The 25,273-nt window shown below is 54.0% G+C and overlaps 10 protein-coding genes across 10 annotated transcripts in view; 5 read left to right on the plus strand and 5 right to left on the minus strand.

Moving 5' to 3' along the window:
- Positions 1-208: 208 nt before the first annotated feature.
- Positions 209-3,025, plus strand: VFPPC_06033 (mitochondrial membrane protein; the record flags this gene model as incomplete). Its single annotated transcript, XM_018285135.1, has 1 exon — positions 209-3,025. One exon carries the CDS (start codon positions 209-211, stop codon positions 3,023-3,025), a length of 2,817 nt encoding a protein of 938 aa, XP_018142129.1.
- A 954-nt stretch (positions 3,026-3,979) lies between these two features.
- On the plus strand, positions 3,980-4,798 carry VFPPC_06034 (phospholipase/carboxylesterase family protein; the record flags this gene model as incomplete). Its single annotated transcript, XM_018285136.1, has 1 exon — positions 3,980-4,798. The coding sequence occupies one exon, from the start codon at positions 3,980-3,982 to the stop codon at positions 4,796-4,798; it is 819 nt and encodes a 272-aa protein (XP_018142130.1).
- A 3,349-nt stretch (positions 4,799-8,147) lies between these two features.
- VFPPC_06035 (ACT-like protein) lies at positions 8,148-10,020 on the plus strand (the record flags this gene model as incomplete). The annotated part of the gene is made up of 2 exons (XM_018285137.1): positions 8,148-8,357; positions 8,866-10,020. The coding sequence occupies 2 exons, from the start codon at positions 8,148-8,150 to the stop codon at positions 10,018-10,020; spliced, it is 1,365 nt and encodes a 454-aa protein (XP_018142131.1).
- Positions 10,021-10,351: 331 nt separating this feature from the next.
- Positions 10,352-11,170, minus strand: VFPPC_06036 (RWD domain-containing protein; the record flags this gene model as incomplete). The annotated part of the gene is made up of 1 exon (XM_018285138.1): positions 10,352-11,170. The coding sequence occupies one exon, from the start codon at positions 11,168-11,170 to the stop codon at positions 10,352-10,354; it is 819 nt and encodes a 272-aa protein (XP_018142132.1).
- A 3,677-nt stretch (positions 11,171-14,847) lies between these two features.
- Positions 14,848-16,364, minus strand: VFPPC_06038 (acid sphingomyelinase; the record flags this gene model as incomplete). Its single annotated transcript, XM_018285140.1, has 3 exons — positions 14,848-16,007; positions 16,049-16,263; positions 16,312-16,364. 3 exons carry the CDS (start codon positions 16,362-16,364, stop codon positions 14,848-14,850), a joined length of 1,428 nt encoding a protein of 475 aa, XP_018142134.1.
- A 1,885-nt stretch (positions 16,365-18,249) lies between these two features.
- On the minus strand, positions 18,250-18,477 carry VFPPC_16262 (hypothetical protein; the record flags this gene model as incomplete). The annotated part of the gene is made up of 2 exons (XM_018294015.1): positions 18,250-18,419; positions 18,474-18,477. The coding sequence occupies 2 exons, from the start codon at positions 18,475-18,477 to the stop codon at positions 18,250-18,252; spliced, it is 174 nt and encodes a 57-aa protein (XP_018142135.1).
- Positions 18,478-19,397: 920 nt separating this feature from the next.
- VFPPC_13946 (hypothetical protein) lies at positions 19,398-20,018 on the plus strand (the record flags this gene model as incomplete). The annotated part of the gene is made up of 1 exon (XM_018291718.1): positions 19,398-20,018. The coding sequence occupies one exon, from the start codon at positions 19,398-19,400 to the stop codon at positions 20,016-20,018; it is 621 nt and encodes a 206-aa protein (XP_018142136.1).
- A 2,029-nt stretch (positions 20,019-22,047) lies between these two features.
- On the plus strand, positions 22,048-23,504 carry VFPPC_06040 (hypothetical protein; the record flags this gene model as incomplete). Its single annotated transcript, XM_018285141.1, has 4 exons — positions 22,048-22,278; positions 22,323-22,750; positions 22,797-22,918; positions 23,017-23,504. 4 exons carry the CDS (start codon positions 22,048-22,050, stop codon positions 23,502-23,504), a joined length of 1,269 nt encoding a protein of 422 aa, XP_018142137.1.
- A 291-nt stretch (positions 23,505-23,795) lies between these two features.
- On the minus strand, positions 23,796-23,981 carry VFPPC_17945 (hypothetical protein; the record flags this gene model as incomplete). The annotated part of the gene is made up of 1 exon (XM_022429613.1): positions 23,796-23,981. One exon carries the CDS (start codon positions 23,979-23,981, stop codon positions 23,796-23,798), a length of 186 nt encoding a protein of 61 aa, XP_022285333.1.
- Positions 23,982-24,815: 834 nt separating this feature from the next.
- Positions 24,816-25,273, minus strand: part of VFPPC_06042 (proteinrelated to glucan 1, 4-alpha-glucosidase) — a gene marked incomplete at both ends in the record, with an annotated part of 1,834 nt that continues 1,376 nt past the window's right edge. The window contains one exon of the mRNA XM_018285143.1: positions 24,816-25,265. Within this exon, the coding sequence (XP_018142139.1) occupies positions 24,816-25,265 (450 nt within the window). The remainder of the gene's footprint in view (positions 25,266-25,273) is intronic.

The raw sequence follows: 25,273 nt of genomic DNA on the forward strand, positions 1-25,273 counted from the left end.
GCTTCGGCCAATCATATGCAACATGGTGGGTCAACAGTATCATCTCCCCTGCGGCACCTTATCGATAAAATTGGTGAAGTGTTGGCTGGAATCTTGGTGCAAGGGTCGTGTCATGCTTCATTTTTTTTGTTCTGCTCTTCCCACCTGCAGGAAGCTTAAATTGTCGCCTTGTGGCATAGAAGGTGTCCATCGGCATCTGGCACCTGAGATGCTTCGCCTCCGATGCCGCAGCGGTCAATTGGCCCGGCCATTGCGGCGTGCAAGAGCCTGTGTGTCGGCCGTAGCCGTGGTGCAAAACACAAGGCTCCTGTCCACAACCCATCACCTCCTCGCCACAGACCAGAGCAATAGCAAACATGACCCCGGCGCCCAGAAACAACGAGAACAGGAGCGAATCAGTCAGACAAACAATGAGGCTCAAAAGAAGTGGCCTTCATTCTTCACCCCCGAAACGGTAGGAGAGCCTGGGGAGATGCCGGCGTCGTCGGGAAATGGTGGCCAAGTCGAGACACCGAGTCAAAGCAGCGGAGGGATCTGGACATCGCTTCGGTCTCGGATGGAAGATACCAAAGAAACTCAAGAAACTATAGGCACTGCCGCCACGGCGTCAAAAGAGGGCGGCAACGACACCAACATCCCCGTTGACGAGACCTCACAATCGGCAACACCAAAGCCGCCCGCCGCGGCACCGAAAAAGGGCAAAAAGGACAACAAGACCAACAAGGACACAAGCAGTACGAGAGGCGGCGAATCATCACAGTCGGCACCACCAAAGAAACCCGCCGCCAAGTCTAAACGGTCCAAAGGCAAAACTCCGCTGAACGTCAAGGCCATTCGGCCGGCCAAGTTGAAGCTGAAGCCAGTGGAGGGACCCTCTGCGCAGCAAACACCACCGCAATTGTGCTACAACCTGGACAGGGTTCTCTTCAACCCGGGGGTATACCACATGCAGGATCATAGGTCAGGGGTATTCAATTTCGACCCGTACCTGGCGTCCATCATGCCAGTCGAGGAATTTGATTTCAACACACTAAAGGAATATACCACCTCGTCCAAAGATGGCAAATTGCGAGAGCTGTGTGCCTCGCACGGCCTCAAGTACTGCGGCTCAACGTCCAGCATGACGGCCATATTATCGCACTTTCACTTTCTCCTTTCGGGCTGGCGGCCGCCAACGTTGGACACCCTTTCCAAGTCACTAAAACCCGACTCGCTCAATTTCACCGCTCTGAGCCGGGGGCCGGCCGCCGCATTCGCACACTTCAAAGACGGAGTGTATGCCATTGATGCAGACAAGGAGTACGACACGGAAAATATTCTCAGCATGCTGGGCAAGTCCATGGAGAAGCTCTTGACCCTGCCCAAGGAAGAGTTTGAAAAGTACTCGCGGTCAAAATCCCACGAACTGTCCGAGGAGGAAAAGAATGCAGAGGAGGCCTATCACTTTACCACGCTGGGCGACTTCATGATGCGATCGCAGCTCGACGCGCACGACCCGCGGCTGCCGGGCTCGGGAGTGTTTGATTTAAAGACCAGGGCGGTGGTCTCGATTCGCATGGACGTCGAGGGCTACAAAAAAGGAAGGGGGTACGAGATTCGCCAGCGGTTCGGCCAGTGGGAGTCGTTTGAACGGGAATACTACGACATGATCCGGGCGGCGTTTCTCAAATACTCGCTGCAGGTCCGCATGGGCCGCATGGATGGTATTTTTGTCGCGTTCCACAACACACAGAGGATATTTGGATTCCAATACATTAGCCTGGCGGAAATGGACTATGCCATTCACGGGACACCCTATCCATGGCTGGGCGATTTGGAGTTCAAGTGCAGCGTCTCGCTGCTAAACGATCTTCTGAACCGAGCAACCAAGCGGTTCCCCGGGCGGACGCTGCGGCTGCACGTCGAGACCCGGCCGACAAAGGTGCCTCTGACGTACTTTTTCGTCGAGCCAGTGACGGAAGAGGAAATGAAGCGCACGCAGGAGGCCAGCAAGCCATCGGTGGAGCAGCTAGAGCGCGAGATCCAGAATCTCAGCCGAGAAGAACGCGAAGCCGAGTCCCAGGCCGAGTCCGTGGCGGACATCGAGGCTTCCTCTCAGGGAGAAGCGGCCAAGGGCGAAGAGCCGGACAAGGGTGCAGACGAAGCACCTACAAACGATCCCCAAAGCCAAGATGCTTGGGACGAGATGATGGCCAAGGTCGACGACGCCGTCGAGAACGAGTCCATGGGGGTTCGGTCCATACGCGAGGCGGTCCAGGAAGCCCTCGAACACAGCGGCCTGCTGCAAGACAAGACCGAGCTGGAGAGCGAAAAGTACCTCGACGACTTGGTCTCCGCACTCACCGCACACTCGTCGAAACAACCCCCGACGCCAAACGAGGAGGAAGCCGCTGCACCAGGACAGCCTGCGGACGGCGCATCTGATTCTGACAGCACCACGCTGGCCAATCTCATAGTTAGGGTTACAGAGGGCATCAACGAAAAGAGTCCAAACCTCAGACCGTTTGAGCGCAAGGTGGCCGAGTTGGCCAAGCAAGTCAAAAAGTCGGAATCGGCTCCAGTCGACGAGGCTGTGGCAACAACCGAGGCGGATGTCGACGCCGACGCAGACACCAAGACCAAGACCAAGACCAAACCGCAAGACACCGCGCCAGGGGAGCCGAAACCGGAGCTCTTGGGCATGTACGTCAGCATCCGCAACAGGGTCAACGGCGAGTTCGTCGAACGGCCGTCTGGTTCGGAAAGGAAAATGGACTGGGTTGTGCAATACACAATCACCGAACTGCCAGACGGGCGCGCGCAAAGCATCTACTCCCAAGTGAAGAAGCGCAGAAAAGACGTGCTCGAGAAGAACCCCCGCGCCCGTTCCGCCGACTGGTACCGCATGCACCAGGGAAAGCTGTCAATGCTAAGCAAGAGGGGAGTCAAGTATCGCGCGAAGCGAACCCAACAGGAGGCCGGGAGTCCGGTGTATGTGGCATGGGACCGTGATCCACTGCCGCCGAACAACACGGAGAACAGTTGAATGGCCGTCGATGGACTTGAGAGGGCATAAACCGGGTGCTGTAAGGCGGCAAGGATTGAACTACTTTGCATAGACTGTATGTTAGTGTATATTATGTGATAGACAACGGCGTGATGCCCAAATAAAATGCGAGGAGCCGAATCTCAGATCACCAGTTGAAAGCTCCTGCGGGACAAGGACAGTTTGTCGGTGTATCGCCCATCTGCGCTCTCTGTGAGTCGTAGCAAATGCTTGTATTTCTTCGCCCCATGGTGTCTCCGTATGGCTAGCCACAGAAAACGGTCTCTGGGGAGCCATCCAACATGAAGCAGTCGCCGGCGTGGCCTTGGGGAGTCTTTCATTTCGTCGCCAACATACCCCCAACAGCCTTGTGAGGCAATCCCACACCGTGAGGCAAACTCAGACGTTTACTACCATCGGCTCATTGGCGGTCGGGTCCCCATTTCCAACACACCTTGGAAACAACCGTCATCAAGGCTCCTCCATAATGGAAAGGGCATGATTTCTTGCGCGCACCAAAGATTAGACAAACGCAGCAGAATCCAAGCTCCAAGTACTCCGTACACCTACCGTTGACTTGCACGTCGCACAGATTCGAATCGTGACTCCAGTTTCATGTCGGGCGGTGGTCCAAACTCAGACACCACCCATGCAGTGAAACCAGCAACTCACCAATGATAATCAAACGTCCAGCCATCTTATAAACTTGCAACCCGTCATCCAACTCATACTGTATATGTGAGGTGCATGACCAACACTCATTGCATCACACCTCGTTGGCCAGGATGAACCGCGCAGCCCCGCCGATTGCAACACCACATCGTGTCAGCCAACATACATGAGTGAGTGAGTTTCGCCCATTCTCACCATGTATCAACATCTCCATCCTTCAATCTCCCTCCTCGCCGGCCATCCCTCTCATCAATGGTCTCACCTGGTACACCAACACTCAGCATGGCATCCATGCCCATCATCGTCCCCGCCACCACAACACACACCCATACCGTCATATTCCTCCACGGGCGAGGAGACGTCGCAGAAAACTTTGTCGCCTCCCTGAAATACTCCCAAGACTCACAGCAGCGAACACTGCAAGACGCATTCCCCTCCTTCAGATGGGTGTACCCCAAGGCCGGGGTCAGCGCTTCCTTCTCCCTCCCCGGCAACAAGGTCTCGCAGTGGTTCGATATTTGGAACGTTGCCGACTTTTCTGAGCGAGAAGAGGTGCAGATACTGGGCCTGAAAGAGAGCGTCATCATGCTGCGAAAGGTGCTTCACATTGAGGCGGGTATCTTGGGTGGACGCTGGGACAGGATCATCCTGGCTGGCATCAGTCAGGGTGCGGCGACGGCGACACATGCTCTTCTCAACTTGACGGTGCCGGCGGAGGCAAACGACGGGACTAGATTATCAGGTGGTTTGGCGGCGTTTGTCGGGTTCTCGTGCAGGATGCCGTTTCCTGGACGGACGCTTGTCGAGACGAGGGCAGTGTTGGGTTTGGAGGATGTTCCGGTCGACGATGAGGTCGTACGAAGGACGCCGGTGCTGCTGGAGCATTGTGTGGACGACCCGCTGGTGTTGGTGCAGAATGGGCGCGTCTTGAGGGACACGCTGCGAGGATTCGGTGCGCAGGTTCACTGGAGGGAGTATCCGAACGGCGGCCACTGGTTCCATTCTCCCACCGGCATGGACGACGTCATTGAGTACTTGACGCATGTTCTCGGATTGCCGCCTTCACCGCCTACACACGCAAACGAAATGGATCTGTCTTGAGTTGAATGGTGTGTACTTTACGTCATCTACATAGCCGAGCCTGCATTTGATAGCATAGCTTCGTTGTCGTCTACAGTTAACGGCAGCCGTCTTTGTGCAGTCCGCCAACCTGGTCAAGCATGCTCAACGTAGTTACTTGGATCTTCATAGTCTCCGTTTATGATACTCAAAGATCGCGAAGGATGTGCATAAACTGTTTCAATGTCCTGCTTTACGCAGTTTCTCACACAAAGGCCAGCCGCATCCACATCGAGTCACGGTATTCATGGTGGTGCGGCACACTCTCAAATCCAATGCAATGCGTGTAAGTGATGGGGACATTCGAAAACAAATGGTCACATCGCACATCAAATTTAGGCTCACGCAATTTTGAACGCAATATTCGAAACAAGACCAAACAGTGTTGACTATCATTCATGTCGTCACCGGTCTAAGATCGATATCCCTCGCCCACATCAAACCACCCGAAATGCCCGCCCACTCCGTGGATTCTGCTCCTTACGATCCCGTATCCTTTGGCACCGCTCGCACACGCCCTTCTCGTCTAGCGCGGGCTGCCGTTTTGATTCCCACACAACGCACCGGCGTCCCGTTTGCCGGTACTCCGAGCAGTGAGGCATGTCGATGTAATGTTTCTCGGCCACCGAGCCGCACGTACATGTGACATAAGCCACCGAAATAAAGCACATTTTGTAGTAAGGGAAAGAATGGTCCAAGTTGTTGTAGAGACTGTATCTGTCGAGTTCGAAAGATGTTGGTGGTGTGGATGGCATCGATCGAGTGGCAGACTTGGTTGAATTTATATCCTGCAGATGAGCTGCAAGTGATGAGATGGAACAAAATTAAAGATATTCACCGGTATGTTCATCGTGAGAATGGTAGTTGGGAGACTGTCAACGGCATTTGGCTGCGTGGCATTTCGTGTTCCGACGACCCTTGCTGTGGTAAGTGGGTGTTGTCACTGCACGTCACGAACCTCCCAGGACGAATCCGCTAGGACCGAGGATAATGTTGGTTAAAATTATCTGCAGTGCATTTCGTACACATGACAGTGCAGCTCTTCACCAGCTTCTTTACAAACCCCCCAGCGCAAATCTTGTGCGTCCTGACAAACTCCTTACACGGGGGCGAATGCTCGACGGGAACCGTCTCCCGCACGTATCCATACGGGCAGCCTGCACCGTCAGGACCTTTGCACGGGTATTCGAAGTAACCTTTGTAGCACATGGCGAAAGATGCAGCTGTTGTTCGTGATGTGCGTGGTGCGAGTTGCGGTTGGTGCGTTGAACGAGAGTGCTGGAAGTACGGTCCCGGGAGACGCAGCAATTTATACATTATTGCATTGTAAGAAGCCATCTCGATCAAGCCAGGATAAGCCTGAATCGCATGTATACAACTGGTGATTGTGTATTAGGTGACCGGGTATGAATCCGTCGCATTGTCAATTCTGCCGCGTGCTTCTAAGACCAGTTGCACATGATTCTTGGTACTAGGCTTGCCGGTTGAAGTCACGGCATGCATAGTTGATGAATAAATGTTGAACGGGTTCGGTTGATATCACATACCTCGACCACAGAGCCCAACCGAGTTGTTGTTCACTGCCGACTGCGGCCCCTTGCCAAGGGGACAGTCAGCTTTCCACTCATTGTCAAGCTAACTTTCAGTCTGGGGCATGGTCCATCGTTCAGCTTCCTTTGTGCTGGTTCGGGAAGCCTGTTTTTTAGGCAATAGCCAAGTATGAGAGGCTCATATTCGGACAACAAAGCGAGGCTATTCGTTTTCCCGCACAACGAATCACGACCGTGGCTTGAGAGTGGTGTCGACAAGTTGGGCTGGAAGAGCTTGAGGCTTCTCTCTGATATGGCTAGGATGTTGGGTTGGGAGGTTCGGTGTGCAGACGAAAGAAACGTGTCGGGAGCGACAAGTAGACAGTGTTGAACCCGTGACGCTCCTATCGAAATGAACGCTGCAGCCGGTAGTTCGGTAGCAACATGTTGACTGGCTGTTCTTTTAAAATCCGCAATGCCCTCATCCTGCCAGCATGGACAAGAAATGAATCGCCCGGCCGGGCTGCCAGGTAACAGTCTAAATATATTGTCCGTGGATACTTCTTGGTCGGAAGATCCCCTGCCTTTTGAGACGAATTGCATCGCGGCAGTGTTCGAAAACTTGGCGGCAAGTCGACATCCCTAGTCTCCCCAATCCCTATCTAATAGAACACGCCGTGCAAAGCATGCTGTCTGGGGGAGTCCTTCGAAGCCTTGCTGGCTGATTCTTGGAATGCTCACTGTAACTTCTCTTTATTGTACCATCCGGATCGAGGTTGCCGCCATGCTGGGTATGGGGTAGGGCTCTTATGCGTATTTCCGGCGCCTTCGTGCTTTGACGTCCATTAGCAGTCTTACTGACAAATAAATGATTGAAGCCCCATGTGAGGCATCCCAGCTTTGTGGTCCGTCTCAGCCGCACCTCCTCATGAGTCAGGTACCTTCGTTATCATTGTTCAGTAGGCACTCCTTGACAATTTGCCCTCAATCGAGAAGTGATGCGATGAAATCGACAACAAGGGTCTTTCAATTGCAAACTATATCGTACATGAGAAAAAGAAGTTGAGAAGCATCGGGCGTTGGATGCAAGAGACGTGGTTAAATCATCCCTTCCCAGACTGCCAAACACAATGAGGCAACAGGGATCTCTGCTCCTTCCCTGTCGGTTCCTTCCAGCCCCCGCATCGATCTCCAGCATCCTGCATGGAAATCTTCAACCAGACCTTCAAGGGGCACCGGTGACCATCCTTATCAACAGGCACCCGACCGAGCAACAAGCCTGAATCACATTATGGAGTATATCCATTTCCACATCGCGCAATGTTGAGCACGCTTTGGGCATGCTCATGCACGAGCAAGCCACAGCGCACGCCTGCAGGGTCTGCAGGGTCTTTGCAGATATACAACGTTGCCGTCCAGTCCCAGTCCAAGCATGACAACCGCTTCATCGATTGGTGAGCGAATGAAGACCCTGCGAATCGTTGATCAATGTCACTTGATGCCTTATTTCGGCCAAATCAATCAATACTTGGTCAACCACGTTGGTCATCGTTGGTCAACATGCGTCCGTCTATCGATCAAGCTGCCCTTGCGACTGACTTCGTCCAGAAAACGCAATGTCCGATATTAATTGTGGAAAAGTTGTAGCCCGCGAGTTTGCTAAATCCTGGTGGATTGGACCTGTCAATCAAAATTCCGCTTTCAGCTTGATGTGGGTGGGCGGGAACTCTAAAATAGTGCCAGATATGGATCATGGAGGACATGGAGGGAAGAGTCAGGAAAAAACTCATCACAGCCTTATCATGGCAGAGCTGGCCCTCCAACTCGGGCGCCGAGAACCGGGAACCGTGACCAACGGTTCTTGGTCTGCTGGCGCCTTGCTTTACGTCTCGCTTCACTTCACCTCTCAACCTCCAGACTCCGCAGCTCGCCTTTTCCTCTTGCAACTTCCATCAACATCGTCATCGTCGTCATCCATCATCCGGGACACCATCGCGACCCCAGACAGTGACGTCCGTCATTCATTCACAGCCGCCGCAGCCTAGTCACACCCCACGTTTTGCTCTCAACCAAGCCCAGGGAAACGAGTTGCGGCTGACGGTCAGACTGCCACCAGTGACGCACCTAGGGTCTGATCTCGAGACCACCAGACCCTTATCAGCAGCCGCCACAATCGCCATCAACGCCCATGACTACACTCCAAAAAGGAGATACATTTTCGTGCATATATATAACGCAAAATCTTTTGAGACTGACTATCCGGCCCAAGGAAGCTTAGTGAAAGCTTTCTCATCCCGGCCTCACCATGAGTGCCCAAATATCTTTTCTGGTAGGAGCAGTCCCTACATCCCCCGCCACGGCCGTGCACCCCGCTATGCCGACAACGGCCAGCGCAAGCAATCGCTCCAGTCCCCAGCGGCGTCCCCAGCGGCGTCTGCAGGAAACAGGGCCTTGCACTACGCCTTGACATTGGGATGGGAATGGTATACTGGGGCGCAGCCAGCTGATGAAGAAATCTAGGACGGGACGTACACGTTAATCCACATCCCTCTCGACCTGTACACGACCTTTCTTCAACCAATCCTCCGAGTCCTCGTCCCTCAAACACAGCGCCTTCACCTTGGGGCCGGCTACAGGCACGATGCGGAGGAGCTAGACGGCCTCTCCGAGGAGAATCAGCACGGGTTTTTAAACATTAGTGTCACACCGCTGGAAGCGTCTATTGTGTGCCATACATCATGGGCCAAAAACGTATTTGAGCCCGTCATCAGCAAACTGTCAGCGCAGCAAGCCAAGTCCGTGTCCGTATTCGCCGACTCATACATGGTGTTGTCGGTCATTGGCGCCGGCCTGGATGCTGCCACGCGAGTGTTGGAATTGAGCTCTCCGCTTGCCCTGGCCGGTATCCCCATCTTCTTCATCACCACGTACTACTCAGACTTTATACTGGCGCCAACTCGAGAACGACAAAATGTCGTGGCGGCCCTGCGTGAGAGAGGCTTTGAAATGTCCGAGAACCAATCCAACTTTGTCTCATCCCCGACGTACAGTCGCAAAAACTCGGCGAGCCACCATTCTTCGTCTCCGCCGAGCACGCCGCCTCCTTCAAATGACAATGAGCTCCAGCTGAGGACGTTTGACCTCTTGCACAAGCGCAGCGTCTCGCCGTATGTCGATGAGGACCTGGAACTGGTCCAGTGCTCCGGGCGAGAAATTTCTCAGCTGGCAGATGCGTACGGGCACCGGTCGTCCATCAGCCGTCACACCGTAACGGACAACCGGCAGTCGTGGATTGAAAATGTCGACACAAAACTGTACGCGTCGCTGATATCCGTGCTCGTCTCCCAGCCGCGATTCATCTCCATCACCCTGGCCCACGAAGATCCGCCGTCACTGTTGATGGATAAGAACCTATTGGGCCTCTTTAGCGACTCGCTCGTGGGCGACATGGACAATATTCTGATTCCCATATTTCTCGACCTTGTCAATCTGCCGTCCGAGGTTACGGGCATCGTGTGCGGAGTGTCTGGGCGACTGGTGGACGACATGCAGATGAAGGCCACTTCGGAGCTGTCGTACTTGTCGACGGCGCGGGCAGGCGTCGTGATTTTGCCAGAGGAGCAGTCGACACGCGCATTGAGCATCTTGAAACCACTGCTCGAGAAGGATGACTAGGCTTGCATAAGGTATCCTGGGTAACAGAACAGGATACGGGGTTCATGAGGCATAACAAAAGTTTGTTGGGATTCTGATTGTATCCAGTTCATGTATCTAGTTGCTGTATCTTGTAGGGCATCATTTATTGGATACCATGCCATTCACAGGTGTCACCGTCAGTGACCATGTCGCCCCCATACCATTTGGCATCACGACATCCCTCTCAGTTGTCATATGCACCAGCATCTCATATACCATTTGGCACGGCGATAACCTCATTCAGCCCCCTCACCATCCATCACTTCTTCACCGCAATCTCCCTCCCATACCCGCGACATCAAACCTCATCTCACCCCGCCACGCCCGCCCTAACCATCCCATCCCTCGCAACGCCATTAATAACCGCAAACCTCCTCGGCCCCAGCTTCACCCCCCCATACCAGCGACTCACCACCACAACCGCCCCCCAAACCCCCATCACCCCCATCAAATGCAACAGCCTTCCCCCCGCCGCCGCCTCCCCATCATCATCACAGTCCTGGAACTGCGTGCCCCCCTCCCCCCTCACCCTCCACGCCGTGATGTTGTGCGTCGCCGCCCTCACCTTTCTATCCGTGGCCACGAGATGCGCTACAAACCCCTTGGCCTCCTCGGGCGTCGTGATCCTCGCCACTCTCGCCACAAACGTCGACTTGTTCTCGACTACGACCTCTGATAATACCCATTCTGGTGGTGGAAAGTCCCATTCCGAGAGTGGTTGCTTTTTCGGCTCCGAGTCCGGCTGCGGCTCTGGCTCCGGGTCCGGCGGGGGGAGAAGCTCCTCATACTGTCTGCCGAATTCTTCTACCGCGTCAAATAGACACACGCTGCCTGGGTCAAACACACTGCTCAGTACGTCGTTGAAGAGGCGCACGTCTCTTGCGCCGGCGCCCTTGACGCCGCCTGAGGAGTGGTGCGTGCCGAGGACTATCGGTGGTTGTGCAGGATATGACGCCGGGAATTGGATCTTGAGGGATGATGCATCGCCTGGGAGTTTGAGAATGTATATTGATGAGGACTCGTCCTCCGTGAGTGTGAGTGAACCATCGCCGTAGATGGAGTTGATGGCCTCCACTTCGTCTAGAAGTTCGTCAGACATTGCAAGACGGCAAGTTGAGACAGCTTTCATGTCTGGTCCGGAGCTCTTTGTGTTTGGATGATGCTCAAATTCCGCACAGTGTCAATTGTGGGTCTCGCCCACATCCTTCACCTACACACACATGCACATACACAACTGGCTTTGGACACAGCAATTTTGATTGCAAACCACTAGACTCAAACACACTTTATGATACGGTCACATGCTCTGCCTCCAGCAACGTCTGTTCTATAGTGCCATCCGCCAACTCAAAAGCAAAAAACTAGGTACAAGGTTGCACATCCACCGGTTCTTACTCGTCAATGACGGACGCAAACTTGTCCGTCATTTCTTGTTGAATGGCTTCGTACTGTTCGGAGTTAGCAAGTACAGACGAGATGTGCGAGCAGAACAGAGGGAGTGGGAGCAACAAACCTTCTTGGTGATTACCTCTTGGCCATCCGCAGGAACCTCAAACTTGAGTTGCCTCAACTTGGCCTGCAAGTCGCTGGTGGCTTCACGGACCTTGCCCCAGTTTTGGCCTTGGGCAATTGCCTTTTGCGCCTCGTCGTGGAAGCCAACCATGAGCTTCATCATCCACTCCGTCTTCCAGATGGGGCAGAACTGGTCGTAGTCTGAGTAGCCGTTTTGTTGCAGGAAGTCTTCCTTGATCAGGGCAGCGAGATCAAGAGTAATCTTGTCGGGATCGGACAAGGCACTCTTGCCGACGAGCTGCACGACCTGGTCGAGCTCTTCAGAGTCTGAAATGAGCTGCTTGATTCGGTCTCGGAGCCGGGGGAACTCGGGGTAGTCCTTTTCGTAGTACTTGTCGAGCACGTTCGTGTATTTGCTGTACGACAAGGACGTGTTGATGGAGGGGAAGTGCTTTCGCTGGGCGAGCTTCTTGTCGAGACCCCAAAACACCTGCACAATACCGAGGGTGGACGTGGTGACGGGATCTGAAAAGTCACCACCGGGAGGGCTGACGGCGCCGACGATGCTCACGCTGCCGTGCCGCTCCGGGGAGCCCAGGGTCTGCACCTTGCCGGCGCGCTCGTAAAAGGAAGCGAGCTTGGCACTGAGGTAGGCAGGGAAACCCTGATCGGCAGGCATCTCTCCCAACCGACCAGAAAGCTCTCTCAGGGCCTCAGCCCATCGCGATGTGGAATCAGCCATCATGGCCACGTCCAGACCCTGGTCACGGAAGTACTCGGCGACGGTAATGCCAGTGTAAATGGAGGCTTCTCGGGCGGCGACGGGCATGTTGGACGTGTTGGCAATCAGGGTCGTTCGCTTCATGATGGGTTCCTTGCGTCCGTCAACGTCAATGGACAGCTCGGGGAAATCTTTCAAGACTTCGGCCATTTCGTTTCCTCGCTCGCCGCACCCGACGTACACAATGACGTCGCTGTTGGAAAACTTGGACACAGACTGGCTAATGACGGTCTTGCCGCACCCAAAGGCACCGGGAATGGCCACGGTACCGCCCTGGACACTGGGGAAGAGGGCATCCAAAACACGCTGGCCGACGAGGAAGGGCTGGTCAGCAGCCAGCTTTTCGGTGGTGGGACGGGGCACTCGGACGGGCCACGACTGCATCATGGGGTATTCAGTCTTTTTGCCGTCAAACTCAACCTCGAGAATGTTTTCAGCCACCGTGTATTCGCCCTTGGAGGCAATCTTGGTAATGGTACCGCGAGCTCGGGGCGGGAACAAAATCTTGTGGTTGGAGATGAAAGAGTTCTCAAAGACTGTACCCCAGACGTCACCGCCAGAGATGTGGTCGCCAACCTTCTTGTTGGGGGTGAACTGCCACTTCTTCTTGCGGTCGAGCGACGGGACTGAGATGCCTCGGGGGATGTAAATCGTCTTGGATACGTTGGAGATCTCCTCCAGCGGCCGCTGGATACCGTCGTAGATGCCGTTGAGCAGACCGGGGCCTAGCTCGACCGACAAGGGCTTTCCGCTTCGAGCGACGGGGTCGCCAACCTTGACGCCAGCTGGCAGAAATTGTGGTAAGCATTGGCTGCCTGAAACATGAACTCCATCAGTTGATTAGAAAATTGCCATACCGGTTTCTTCGTAGACCTGGATGGAGGCCTGGTCGCCGTTGATTCGAATGACTTCGCCGACTAGGTTGTCATGACCGACTTTGACCTGGTGTTGAGACGTGAGCCACTGGAGTCCCCAAGATGCCACCGACACAACTTACAAGTTCGTACATGGCAACACCAATCATGTCTTCGGCCACGATAACGGGACTGTTGGGCAGGTTAGCAGATAGCCCGGGCCAGGTTGGTGACAGGTAGCTTCCACGGACCCGGAAATGGAGTAGATTTTGCCTGCGAAGCCATGTTAGCGAGGTGACAAAAACTCAAATTGGATTGGAAAAGCAGCGCACCATAGTGAATGGCATCATCGCCGGCATTTTTTGTCTTCTATTGGAAGCAACGAGGTTAGCGGATTGTTGGAATAGCAGGCGGCGGGGCAACGACGCCGACCGTCACGAGGTCCCAAGAGCCATCGAGAAACGGTCGGGACGTTGTTCCGCACTACATGTAGCTTCATGGCGGGTGCGCATACAGACGGCATCTTGTTCGGAGGTGCTGATGTCGACTCAGGCTCTTGATGACGGCAGGGAGAGCGCTCGGACGAGGGCGACGAATGCTGTTGCGATGACAGCGTCGACGTTGATGAGGGAGATGGTGAAGGTAGTGAAGGTGAAGGTGGAGAGTTCAAAGGCAGCTCTGGCACAGCTGCCGCACCGTCGAAGCGGATTGGATGTTGGGAGGATGGTGGGGATGGTGGAGGCGATGATGCAGCGGAGGCAGCAGCAGCAGAGGTCACAGCTGCAGTGGCAGTTGAGGCAGGAGCACCAGCCAAGGCAGGCGCAACAGTGCCAACCAAGGAGCCAGTCAGAGGCGCCTCCTTCTCCGTCCCTGTTTCCGAGACCAGGACGTCAGAGAGGACGGATGGAGAAGCAGGCGGCGAGGCTGGCCCAAAGACGGATGCCGCAAGCACGGAACCACGACGAGACCCGGCTGGAGACCAACCGCCGCCGCTTGCCCCTGGCGACGCTGGCAAGGGAAACGCAGCTCCAGAAGACGAGTCACTGGTTCCAGGGCGAGACGACGAGAACGAGTTGCTCCTGTGGCGGATGAGGTCCAGCAGCGAAGGCCGGGCCTTGAGTCGGGGGCGGAATCCGGGTTGCATACACGACGGCCGACGCTCTTCGATGGCTGCTGCCAATGCCAATCAGTGAGCGAAGCTTCTAAGCTGGTGGCTTTGTTGTTGCTTTGTTGTTTGTTGCTCTGAACAATCGTATCATGGGAGCGTGACGGTCGGTGACGCATTACACGCACCAGCCACTTCATTGTTGGGCTGAGACAGGGGTCTTCACCTAATCGAGACCACACGGTGCACGAAACTTGTACCACGAAGTTCATACGCTACCCTACGCTGCAACTTATCAGTGTTGCCTGGGTTGAATACCTTCCAAGCGTCAAATGAATGAACTAAAGACAACTCGGATCACTTCATCAGCTCCAGTCTGGTGAGTAAATCCCAGCCACAATGCATTCATCCCGCAAACGGGATACGAGATACGGCCAACACGATGGAAGCCACTGCACCCTCACCTCACTTTCAACCACATCCTGCATGTCATGTAATTCATCATAAATACCTCCATCTATCATATATACATCAGCAAACAAGACAACGCCTCACTAAGCGGCCTCGGCTCCCTTGATGCCCTTGGCCTTGGCCTCCGCAACGACATCTCCCATGACCCTCTTCAACTCTGCGAGCGCGGCTTCGTCCGTTCCCACAGTCGTTAGCGTCTTCAACGTAATGGGAACACCGCACTCGTCGTGCTCTCCCCTCTCGGCGTGAATGCCAGACCTCTTTGTCAGGTTGATGCCAGGCTTGGGCTTCCAGCAGTTGTCTTGGCTGCGGCCGGCGCGGAGCTGGCAAATTTCATTGGTCTTGCATTCGCCTGTGCAGGCAGCAGCCTGCCAACCCCGCGACTTGCGTGCAATGTAGGCGTTGAACTGGGAATCGTCGTTCTCGAAGGCGACGGTGACGTTGTGCCAGAATGCGGGTGTGAGCTCGGCCCGGGGGTCGGTAAGGGGAGGCGAGACGAGGGGGCCGTAGGATTCCTTGGCAGAGTAGAATTTTGTCCAGACGGGCGTGGTCTGGAAGGAAGGGTTGGTCATGTCTGCCATGTAGGTGGTGTGATCGAGGACGGCAAAGGTGTCGGGGTCGACAGTGTAGACGCGGAACGAGGGCATGCCCGAGGTTGGCGTGAGCGAGGGCGCAATGTAGGATGTCATGAAGGCGTTGGACGCGCTGCGTTTGGTGTAGTCGCTGTAGGAGACCTCAAAGTGGTCGACGTGCGTGTGACCAAAGAACATGGCCGCAATGGTGTTTTGATACCGCCTGAATACTTGGTCGAGGTAGTTGGAGCCGTCACGGAGGGCGTCTGCTTCACCGAGCGGCATGTGGCCCATGATGTACACCCGCTCGTTGGCCTTTTCGGCCGCGTTTAGCTCGTTGATGAGCCACGCAATTTGACCGTTGGGGTCCTTGTCGTCGTAGGCCTGGTACATCCAAAAGTTGTGGCGGTAGTAGAGGTTGGTGTTGAGCGAGATGATGCGGAGGTTGCCGTTGGGATACTTGGTTGAGTAGGCACCAATCTTTTCCACCGTGGATGTTGAGCCTTGGCCAATCCAGTGTGCCCAGTCGGAGGAGAGAAGATCGTAGATCCATTGGCTGTCGTGACCGATGGCATTGGGGACAAAGGCATTGACGGGGTGAGCCTCATGGTTACCAGCGGTGCCGTAGACGAGCTTGAGGGTTGAGTTCATGGTGTCGTAGGCATGTTGGACTGACTGGTTAGTATGGAGGGTGATGAAAAAGGGAGGCCGCACGTACTCAAGTTGGTGTTGTATGTCTGGCTGGTGTTCCAGATGGCGTGGTCGACAATATCGCCAGTGAAAATGGTAAACGCGGCATCTGGAACAATCTTGTTGATGGCGTCGTACATGCTTCTCTCGAGCGTAAAGGGCACATCACACATGTGGTCTCCGTTGGGTCCCGCAGGGAACTTGGTGTTGCCAGGCTGGTCTGCCGTGGTGTAGGGCCTGATTCATTAGTCCTGGCTCCGTTCGGGCGCGAGACGGGTGAAAAGCGTACCTGCAGCAGATGGGTCGACCATCACACTGAGTGCTCGATCCGGGCACATACAAGGGATCGATGTGAATGTCAGAGTAGTGCACAATCTTGATTGGGTCCTTGCCGCTCAGCTTGGGACGACCACCGGCAGGCTGGCCCGATGGGAAAGTCACATCCCACGTAGCCACATCGGGATATCCGCAGACGCCCAGGAATGTGGTACAAAAAGCCTTGGACGTTCTCGAGCCGACGGAAATCTTGCGAACGTCTGCGGCGATGATGGGACCTTCGAGGGCAACGGCGCCATCGCAAACATCATCAGGTTGGACCTAGGCCCTTGGTAAGCTACCGTAGCCGCTGCAGAAATATACGATCAATACAAACCTTGGCAAGTTTGCAAATGCCCTGAATCACCTTGACAAAGGCTCCATCGCCGAAAAATGCGAGAACTTTGAGTGCACCAAGGAGCGCCTACACACAAGGTCAGCATAGATCGTCGTGCACATGTAAGCCGTTGGCCAACTCACCTCCCCACCAGCACAGGTAGTAGCGTCCTTGACTTTTTGCCAGATATCGTCCAAAAGACCCCTTTCAACCAAAGCCGTGGTCAACGCTTCGACTTCACGCGGAGAAAGCTGCTCCAAGTCCCGCGTGGTGAGCAGCTCAAAGTCTCGTGCAAACAGGCTGCGAGATTCCTCCGAAACGGCAGCAGCAGCTTGTGCCAGAGGCCCGAAAGCAAGCAGCGGGAGAAGTGAGCCTGGACGCATGGCTACAGTGGTGATCCAAACGGACGGTGACGGCGGTTTGAGACACAAAAAAAAAAAAAAAACAGTGAGGCAGTGACTGACTGCACTCTTGCTCAATCACCAGTCGCTCGTGGCTCGCGTGACTTGGCCCGACGAGCTCCTGGACTCATCTCTGGGGCGGCCATCTGGCGAGATTTATGTATGCAGCAGGATGGCACTAAACAAATAAGAAAGCATCCAATACAACCGGTCCTCGGTCACAATCGTCATATGCACCATGTCTGTCTCACACAAGGATCACCTCTTCTTGTGCGAACCCCAACCAAGCCAGCCGCTCGGCTTACAATGCCGTCCCGGGTCGCCAATGTCACGTCGACCACGAGCTGCCCCGATGGATTAGTTGCAAGTTCGGGAGCTCGCTTCGAGATGTAAGTGGTGCTTGTGTCTGGGGAGAGTAATCCAAAGTCGGGCATTAGCTTGATCCAATAAGGGATAAGATGAACGACATGCCCTCTTGGCTCGAGTACAGCTGTGCTTCGGACATGATGTCGTTCCTGACGGGCAACTGTGGATGACACCATGTGCCAGGGGAGCTGAACCAGGGGACTGGATAAAGTCGGTAGCGTAACTGGACAAAGCGCCGCCGGCCGGGCAGATGCGAATTGGAGACGATGCTGTTATTGGCAGCTGGATAGTGTGTTTGTATTTGGGCGGAGCAGAAGGTGGCGCGGAATTTTGGACGGAGAGCCCTGCGAGCTTGTTGTTGGAGAATCAGAGAAGCATGCTCGCAGAGGAAAAGGTGTGGGAGTGAAAGGAAGCCTGATTGGACGGGCGGCGAGGCACGAACCGGACGGTAATCTGCTTTGGGCTGCACACTTGCAGTCTCGTGAGGCCAGCCACCACGTCTTAGCATCTAGCAAGATTCGATCGGGGAGGTTGCATTGATGTGTCGAGAAGTGGAAATTGTGGCAATTAGACAAAGTTGAGCGGTGCGCACCGGCCCACGAACCAGAGACTTTGGCCACGACTGGTGCAACATAGACGTCCGAAACCAAAAAGCAACAACTCGTCCATCTGCCAAGTCAGACGGCCCATCTCTCCCGGGCGCACCAAGAACCGGCACTTTAGCTCTTGTGGTCTGTTCAACCCATCTCGGATAATTCAACCCCATGTGACACACGACTCGTCTTGTGCAACGCACATAAGGCATCAAAACTCCGACGCAGGCAAGCTGATGAAGTAGTCTGCAGCATCAACACAAGGATCGTCGTTCAAAGATGCAGCAGCCCCGCCAGCTCGCTTCAACATTGCTTCTGCCAGAATGTCACCGCCGCCGAGAATCCAGCATCCAAACCATGCAGCCACGACAAACACGTTGACTCGTATGTTGACTCGTACGTCCGTTTTCCATCTTGTCCCTAAATGTTTCTAGCCCATCGCCTTGCCGATCTAGCGCCCACCGAACCTCTACATGTCTTGGGTTACACCAGAACGTATTGTTGTACGTACGAGCTGGACCAGTCAACACCCCGGCTTTCAGTACGACACTAATAGCAATTGCTGGAGAATCATGCCGAAGTCTGATAAACTCGTGGGGCTGCTGATGTAGGGTTTTGCCAAAGTTGATCCTGGAAATCTGATTTCGTCTCAACTCGCCCGCCAACGACGGCATCACGAGGCCACCGGCAACGGCTGGACCAGACTACCCTCGCGGCATCCACTAACGACACCGAGCCGGAGTGAATGGCACTTGGAGCCGCCGACAAGGATCTGGAGTCGGCTATGTGTGGAGATGGGCTTCATCGGCCTTTGGTTTTGTTATCCCGTCGTTTGTCGCCCCTATAAACTAAATGCTAGAGTTTTGATTACAATTGATCTACAGCTGTGTCCGGAACCTGCGAAACAGACGGCAACAAAGGCGTCGAATTGTGGGTGCAGACGAATAGTTGAACAGGGCACCCACACAGCAGAGGATGGTATGCGTGACAAGACGTCGGTATCCGTGGCCATCATGCTCAACACAAGTAGGAAACTTGCACCATCGACCAAGTGCGCAACAGTAACATCGACAGAAACAATGAAGTCGTTGTCAATTCATAATGCAATGAGATTTTGGGAATGCAGACTGATGACCGAATGTTGCCTGAGGTTAAGCCATCTCGGCTCCTTCCCGATTTCTACCAGGAACATTCTCCATCAACCCCGTGACATCGCACCGTGAATTCTCAACGACACTTCTTCCAGCCTCTCAATCTCACAGCCCGTTCACCCATGGTCCATCTAACCATCACGTCGCCCATCATCCACCTACACCATATTTCCCAGGAAGCACAGATTACCCCAGACACCCCCGCATGATGAACCCCGCGCAGCTCCCCATTAACGACCAACTCACCTACTTCAGAACCGCCGTCTCAACCAACAAGACCCTCCTCACCGTTCTCTCTCGCGCTGCATCCCTGCATCTGCCAAACTGGTATCTTGCGGGCGGCTCCATCTCCCAGACAATATGGAACTACATGTCTGGCCTGCCAGCCGAGCACGGCATCAATGACTACGACCTCGTGTACCACGACGCCTCCGACTTGTCGTATGAGGCAGAAGACGCCGTGATCCAAAGCGGCAAGACGCTCTTTGCAGACATACCCGTCGAGGTTGAGATTCGCAACCAAGCACGCGTTCACCTGTGGTATGGACCGAAATACGGAATCCCATGTCCGGAGCACAAGTGCACAGAGTCCGCTATTGAGCAGTGGCTGACGACGAGTGCCATGGTGGGTATCCATGTGCGTGAGGATGGCGAGTGGGATGTTTTTGCGCCAAGGGGGTTTTCGGACTTTTTCAACCTGGTCGTGAGACCGCATCAGGCGTTGGGGACGAAGGAGGCGTATGAGAAGAAGGTGAGGCGGTGGAGGGGAAACTGGGATAATTTGGCCGTGATTCCGTGGGCGGATGAATTGAAGCGGCCTGCGAATTGACTGTCGTCCTTCAGGTTGGAGTTTGCATTGGATAGGCGATCAATTCTGCTCTCAATGGTCTAAAACTTTCGACATGTGTGGTTCGTGAGCTACGTGATGTCACGAAAGAACGGTACATCATGACAAGATGCGCAGTGGGACATATCAATCGCCATGCCCCTCACTATACAAATGTCTGCCAACTCACAGGTGAGGACCATCCGCTTTCTCACGCATGTCGGCTCAATCGATCTACTGCAGCAACAGCGCAATGCCCCCGTATTGCCTCTCTGGAAAGAGTTTTTAGTTTTCATTGTGCATGATTCTCGATGCATCTGGCGCTCGACTGTGCAAGGCTCCTGTGGCGTTGCGCTGAAGCCGGAAGTGATGTTATGGAGCAGAGACGGATGTAAAGGAATTAGGCATGGTTGGGAGCTGCGTGCACGGGCACATATCTTTTATATATGATTTATGCATAATACAATACGACTTCTCTGTCCCTTCACGTTGTCACAAGTAGTTTCGGTATGTAATTCAATATATGTCCATGCTCCAGGTGCAAGCCAGCAGCAACAAATGCCAGAATAAGATCATCCAGCCGTGGGAAAGCCAAGCTGGAAGACTTGGAAGTCGAGATTCGACGCTGTCGTAATGACCTTTTGTACTTGTGGCTTCAGTTGTTGCGCAAATACCCAGCTCTATCGCGACTGCGAGACATCCCGGCCGATCGTCCACCAGCCCGAATGGTCGTTGTTGTTGATGCTAACACTTGTGGTTGGATCGATTGCCAAACAGCGGCTGAGTGCATTGTCAAACACAGTCTAAGACAGCTTCAGCATGCACGCACCTGACCTGGGCATTGCAACTGTTAACCGGGTAAACTTTCCATCACGGTCGTGATGACAACTAACCGCAGCATGTGGGTGTTCTGGGACTGTCCTTCGAGGTGGGACTGGAGCGGTTGTGTCTCGGTTCAAGGAGAAACATGTCGCGCCATCCGTCTTCAACGCGAGCTGGGCACAATCCATCGTGGTAGCGCGTTGGCGACCTGGTGGTAATGGCATTGTGGAACATGGAACATGGTCCAAGTCTAGATTCAGGAACAAGAAGATCCGCTGTGAAACGCCACTGCCGCTACCCGTAATGCATCAGCCAACCATTTGAGAGAGAGATCCTCCACACTTCCAAAGTCGTCGAGCTCTTTTGAACCTTTCATGACGACCGGATAAACTTTAATATCCAATTCGTACACCAGGTCAGGTGATAGCCTTCCAACTGCTTCACATACTGCCGCTTCCGAGTAAGCTGCACGGTAGACTTCATTCGTCAAAGTTAAATCTCGAATATGACGGCATATTGCTCGATTCAGCTGCGTTCCTACTGATAGGCCCACCGCCCCAGGAACCATCAGGAACAAACGATGGACAGAGTCGGACGAAATTCATCGACGCGCTACTGCCGGCTGACCAGCCAAGACAGTCAATGGCAGTCCTACCGTGGAAATGGTCTCGTGAGTTGTAAGGAACCGGTCGATGCGAATACGGCCGCATCACTCAACAGTCCCTAGAGATCAGATGGCGTGTTAGTTATGACTCGTGTGCTCCTTGCAGTCGGTATCTGCGGACGGAAGATGGAAGATGGCCAAAGAAGTGAGCTCCTGCCAGCCAATCCTCTTTTGTTGAAACTCACATAAAGCTTACTGGAGATGTGGGATCCAGACGCGTCCGAAGCTGCTTGATTGTGTAGTATTCGGCGTGCTGAGGTCGAGGGTTCCTCCAATTGGCCCTTGTCGTGAGAAATAGGTTTCAGCTTAAAGAGCAAATGGAAAGAAGAAGTTCCCCACATACTCCTATATCCTCTCTCATTACATCGACGATGTCACCCTTGAAATTGACGGAAAGTTAATACAGATCGTGTTGACTGGGATGTGAGGTTCTCGAATATGGAGTGTATCCGTGTCTACAAGTCTTGACTTTGTCTCAACCATTGCCAGTCCTGTACATACTTCAACTTGTTGTCAACTCATAATTGCTCATTGCAATCAAATACAATGCACCAGCACAATAATCCCAACAGTCCACCCGTGTTGGATAATCCTCGCGGGAGAGCGGTTGTTGCAGCGGTATCGGTTGTGTTGGTCCTTATGGCGGTGGCGATTTGCATGCGACTCTGGGGGCGATGTCGATATCGAGCCCCTGTGAGCCGGACCATCTCTAAACCGCACTACGGCGAGTCGATGTTTTGGATCCTCATGTCTGACATTACCGTTGTCATGTCATATGTATGTCATATCGTGCGTCAATTGATGTTGCTGACATGGGGTAGCTTCTCTCCCTGACCCTGACCGTCCTCTGCTATATTGCCGTCCATTGGGGTGAGGGGCTGCACAAGACCGAGTTCAGTCACACGCAGGCTCAAAAGATTTTGCAAATATTCTTCGTGTACCAAGTCCTGTACAAGTTTGTTTCCGGCATTGCCAAGATTGCCACCCTTTTCCTGCTCCTTGCCATATCCATGGCCCAGATGAAGGTGTTTAACCGCTTTTGTAAAGGCTTCGCCGTTTATATTGGCTTGTACTGCATCGTCACGTCGGTGACGATGGTATTTCAATGTGGTGTACACTTTGACGCCAACTGGACAAGCAACGGAAAGGAGTATTGCATTGATCTGCCCCCATTTTGGGTTTCCCATGCAGCCATTAACGTGTCTGCCACGGCTGTCATGGTCATACTGCCCTGGTGGCTGTTTGCGAGGTATGCAAACCGCATCCGTTGGCATCCCGGACTAACTCCCTTGTAGCATCACGTACAGACGCAAGCATGCCATTGCGGCAACTATCAGTGCCTTTGCCGCTGGGTACGTTTCGTCCGTTGCTGTTGCACAGCCGCTAACCGTAACGCAGCGAGACCGCGTTGGGCATTGTGCGGTTGTATGGCTTGTACACATCGGCCCACTCTAGAAGAGATCTAACATGCAAGTGAACTCTGAAGCCATCTTGACGCAACTAACACGTGTGTAGACGGCAACCTCACTGGCATTGTTGTCTCCCAGCTCGAAGTCGACTTTGCCTGCATCGCCGCGTGCATACCGACCGTGTTGAAAATGATGGAGGAGTTTTGGGTATTGTTCTGCGTACACGTATTGGGACGGACGTCCATGTCTTGGAATGAGACTGGCGCACGGTCAACCGGTGCCAGTAGCAAAGCGCATGCTACCATGACCAGTGGTCGAAGCAATCCTAGCGGCAGAGTATCACTATCCGTTGTTGGAAGCAATCATCGTGACCCGCACTCGTCGGATCCCTATGTCGATCTTGATACGTTTGAAAGAGGGAGCATGCACTCGCGGGAGCGCATTGTACGCGCAGGGCCATCGGGGGATGTCCACGTCCAAAGGGGACGTTCTACCAGCGTGGATGGAAATTCACAGAGCGGTCCAGACGACTTTCGAGATTGGACGTGTTACTTGCGAGACCAGCGTGATATCATGGGAAACGCAGAGCGATGATGGTTTGGGCGTGTATTAATAGAATTAAAGAAGAGACCGAAATTGGGACAAATATTCTACTTGAGTAGGGGATTGAACTGCAATCACACTGGTGTTGCACAGCCGGAAAGGTTGAGCTGCTGCCTGGACTTTCTGGTAGGCTGAAGGAGCAGATCTGTCAAAGCAGAAGAAGGCGCCACCACATGCCACACTTCATCTCAACGTTTGCATCCGCACTTCTCCCAACCATTCAAATGTCCGCTGACTATCCTGTACGTAATTCCTCTCCAAAGCATAATCAAGCCTAACATTCTAGATCCTTTGCAAAAGTATGAGCCCCCACTGCACCTGGTACCCCGTACTAACATTGTCAGTGATCCTCTGGGGTCCGGCAGGGGTTGGCAAAACGTCTCTCATCCGGCCCTTTAGTTCGCAATATATCCCCACCATTGGCCTTGAATTTGCCCTTTGCAAGCACTCCATCGCCAACCGAGCCATCACGTGCAATATCTGGGACACATCCGGCCAGGAACGCTTCCGGTCAGCATCTGCGAGCTATCCTGCCGGTGCTCAGGGCGCTCTGCTCGTGTATGATGTGAGCCGGCGGGACACGTTCACACAGCTGCCGGGCATGTTGGAGCTGCTGAGAGCCAAAATGAGCGGAAAGGTGATGCTGGTTGGGAACAAGGTCGATTTGCCGAGAGAGGTCGATACCGTCGAGGGCAAGGAATTTGCAGGTGAGTTGATGCGTGTTCGGGGGGCTGAAGCTAATTTGAGCAGAGAAGCATGACTTGCTATTCTTGGAGGTCTCTGCCAAGACGGGGCAGAATGTGTCTCGCATAGTCCAGGAGCTGCTAACTGGTGAGTCGTTTCGTCGTTGCAGACTAGGTGTCTAACAGGTGTAGCCATTTACGAAACCATGGACGGATGATTGCAGCAAGAACGAGGACACCACGCTGGCAGGACACCGTCGACCGAGCTGGCTTAGGCGTGCTTTGCTTCAGACCACCAGTCCTCAGCCCCCAACCATGGTTAAAGTCAATCTAACGTCAAGGTACTCAGCGGGTTGGCTCGCGCAATTCCTGCTCGAACTGATGCTTGTTCGATGGGCTCGCGGGCAAGGTGGTTGGAAGCAGACTAATCCAAAGCCGCAGTGCCAACCAAGCGACCGCGTCAAGATCCCATCAAGGTCCTGGAATCAATCTTACATGCAGATTCGACACACGCCATGTCCGCAGAACAGTATTATATACCAAATGCTTATTGTACAAGTTTGATGAACAATCCATGATTCGCTGGCCTATTTACAACTCGTGATTCCTCCTCTTACCATTATTTCAACATGTATGATAGGTCCGGTAGCCCGGCTAAAATGGCGGCCGCTGCGTCCTCCTGAACGCTTTGCGGTGCAAGCTCGTTGCTTGGCCTGGATGAAGCCGGAGATGACTGTACTGTTATGGGTTTCGTGGGTGGTGCAGACGTGCTCAATGCCAAGGGAGGATCCTTTGCGGATGGCACCGGCTGCAAAGGAGTGCCTGGACCGCCGCCAAACATGTCCAGACCGCCCCAAGGATCTGCCACCTGCGTTGGGACAATAGCGTCACTGGTAATAGGTTTCGCAACTGACGGTGCAGCAGGACTGCCGCCAAAGGTAGAGTCCATTGGAGTCGTTACCATTTCTCCCCAGTCGTCATCCTCATTTTGCAGGGGAGCGTCGACATGAGTTGGCGATTTCGCAGCAGGCGCCACATCTGCTTCCTTTGCTTCCGACAGACGGGACGCCTTGGCCG

The sequence above is a fragment of the Pochonia chlamydosporia genome, chromosome 5 (genome assembly GCF_001653235.2).
Source record: "Pochonia chlamydosporia 170 chromosome 5, whole genome shotgun sequence".
Lineage (NCBI taxonomy): Eukaryota > Fungi > Ascomycota > Sordariomycetes > Hypocreales > Clavicipitaceae > Pochonia > Pochonia chlamydosporia.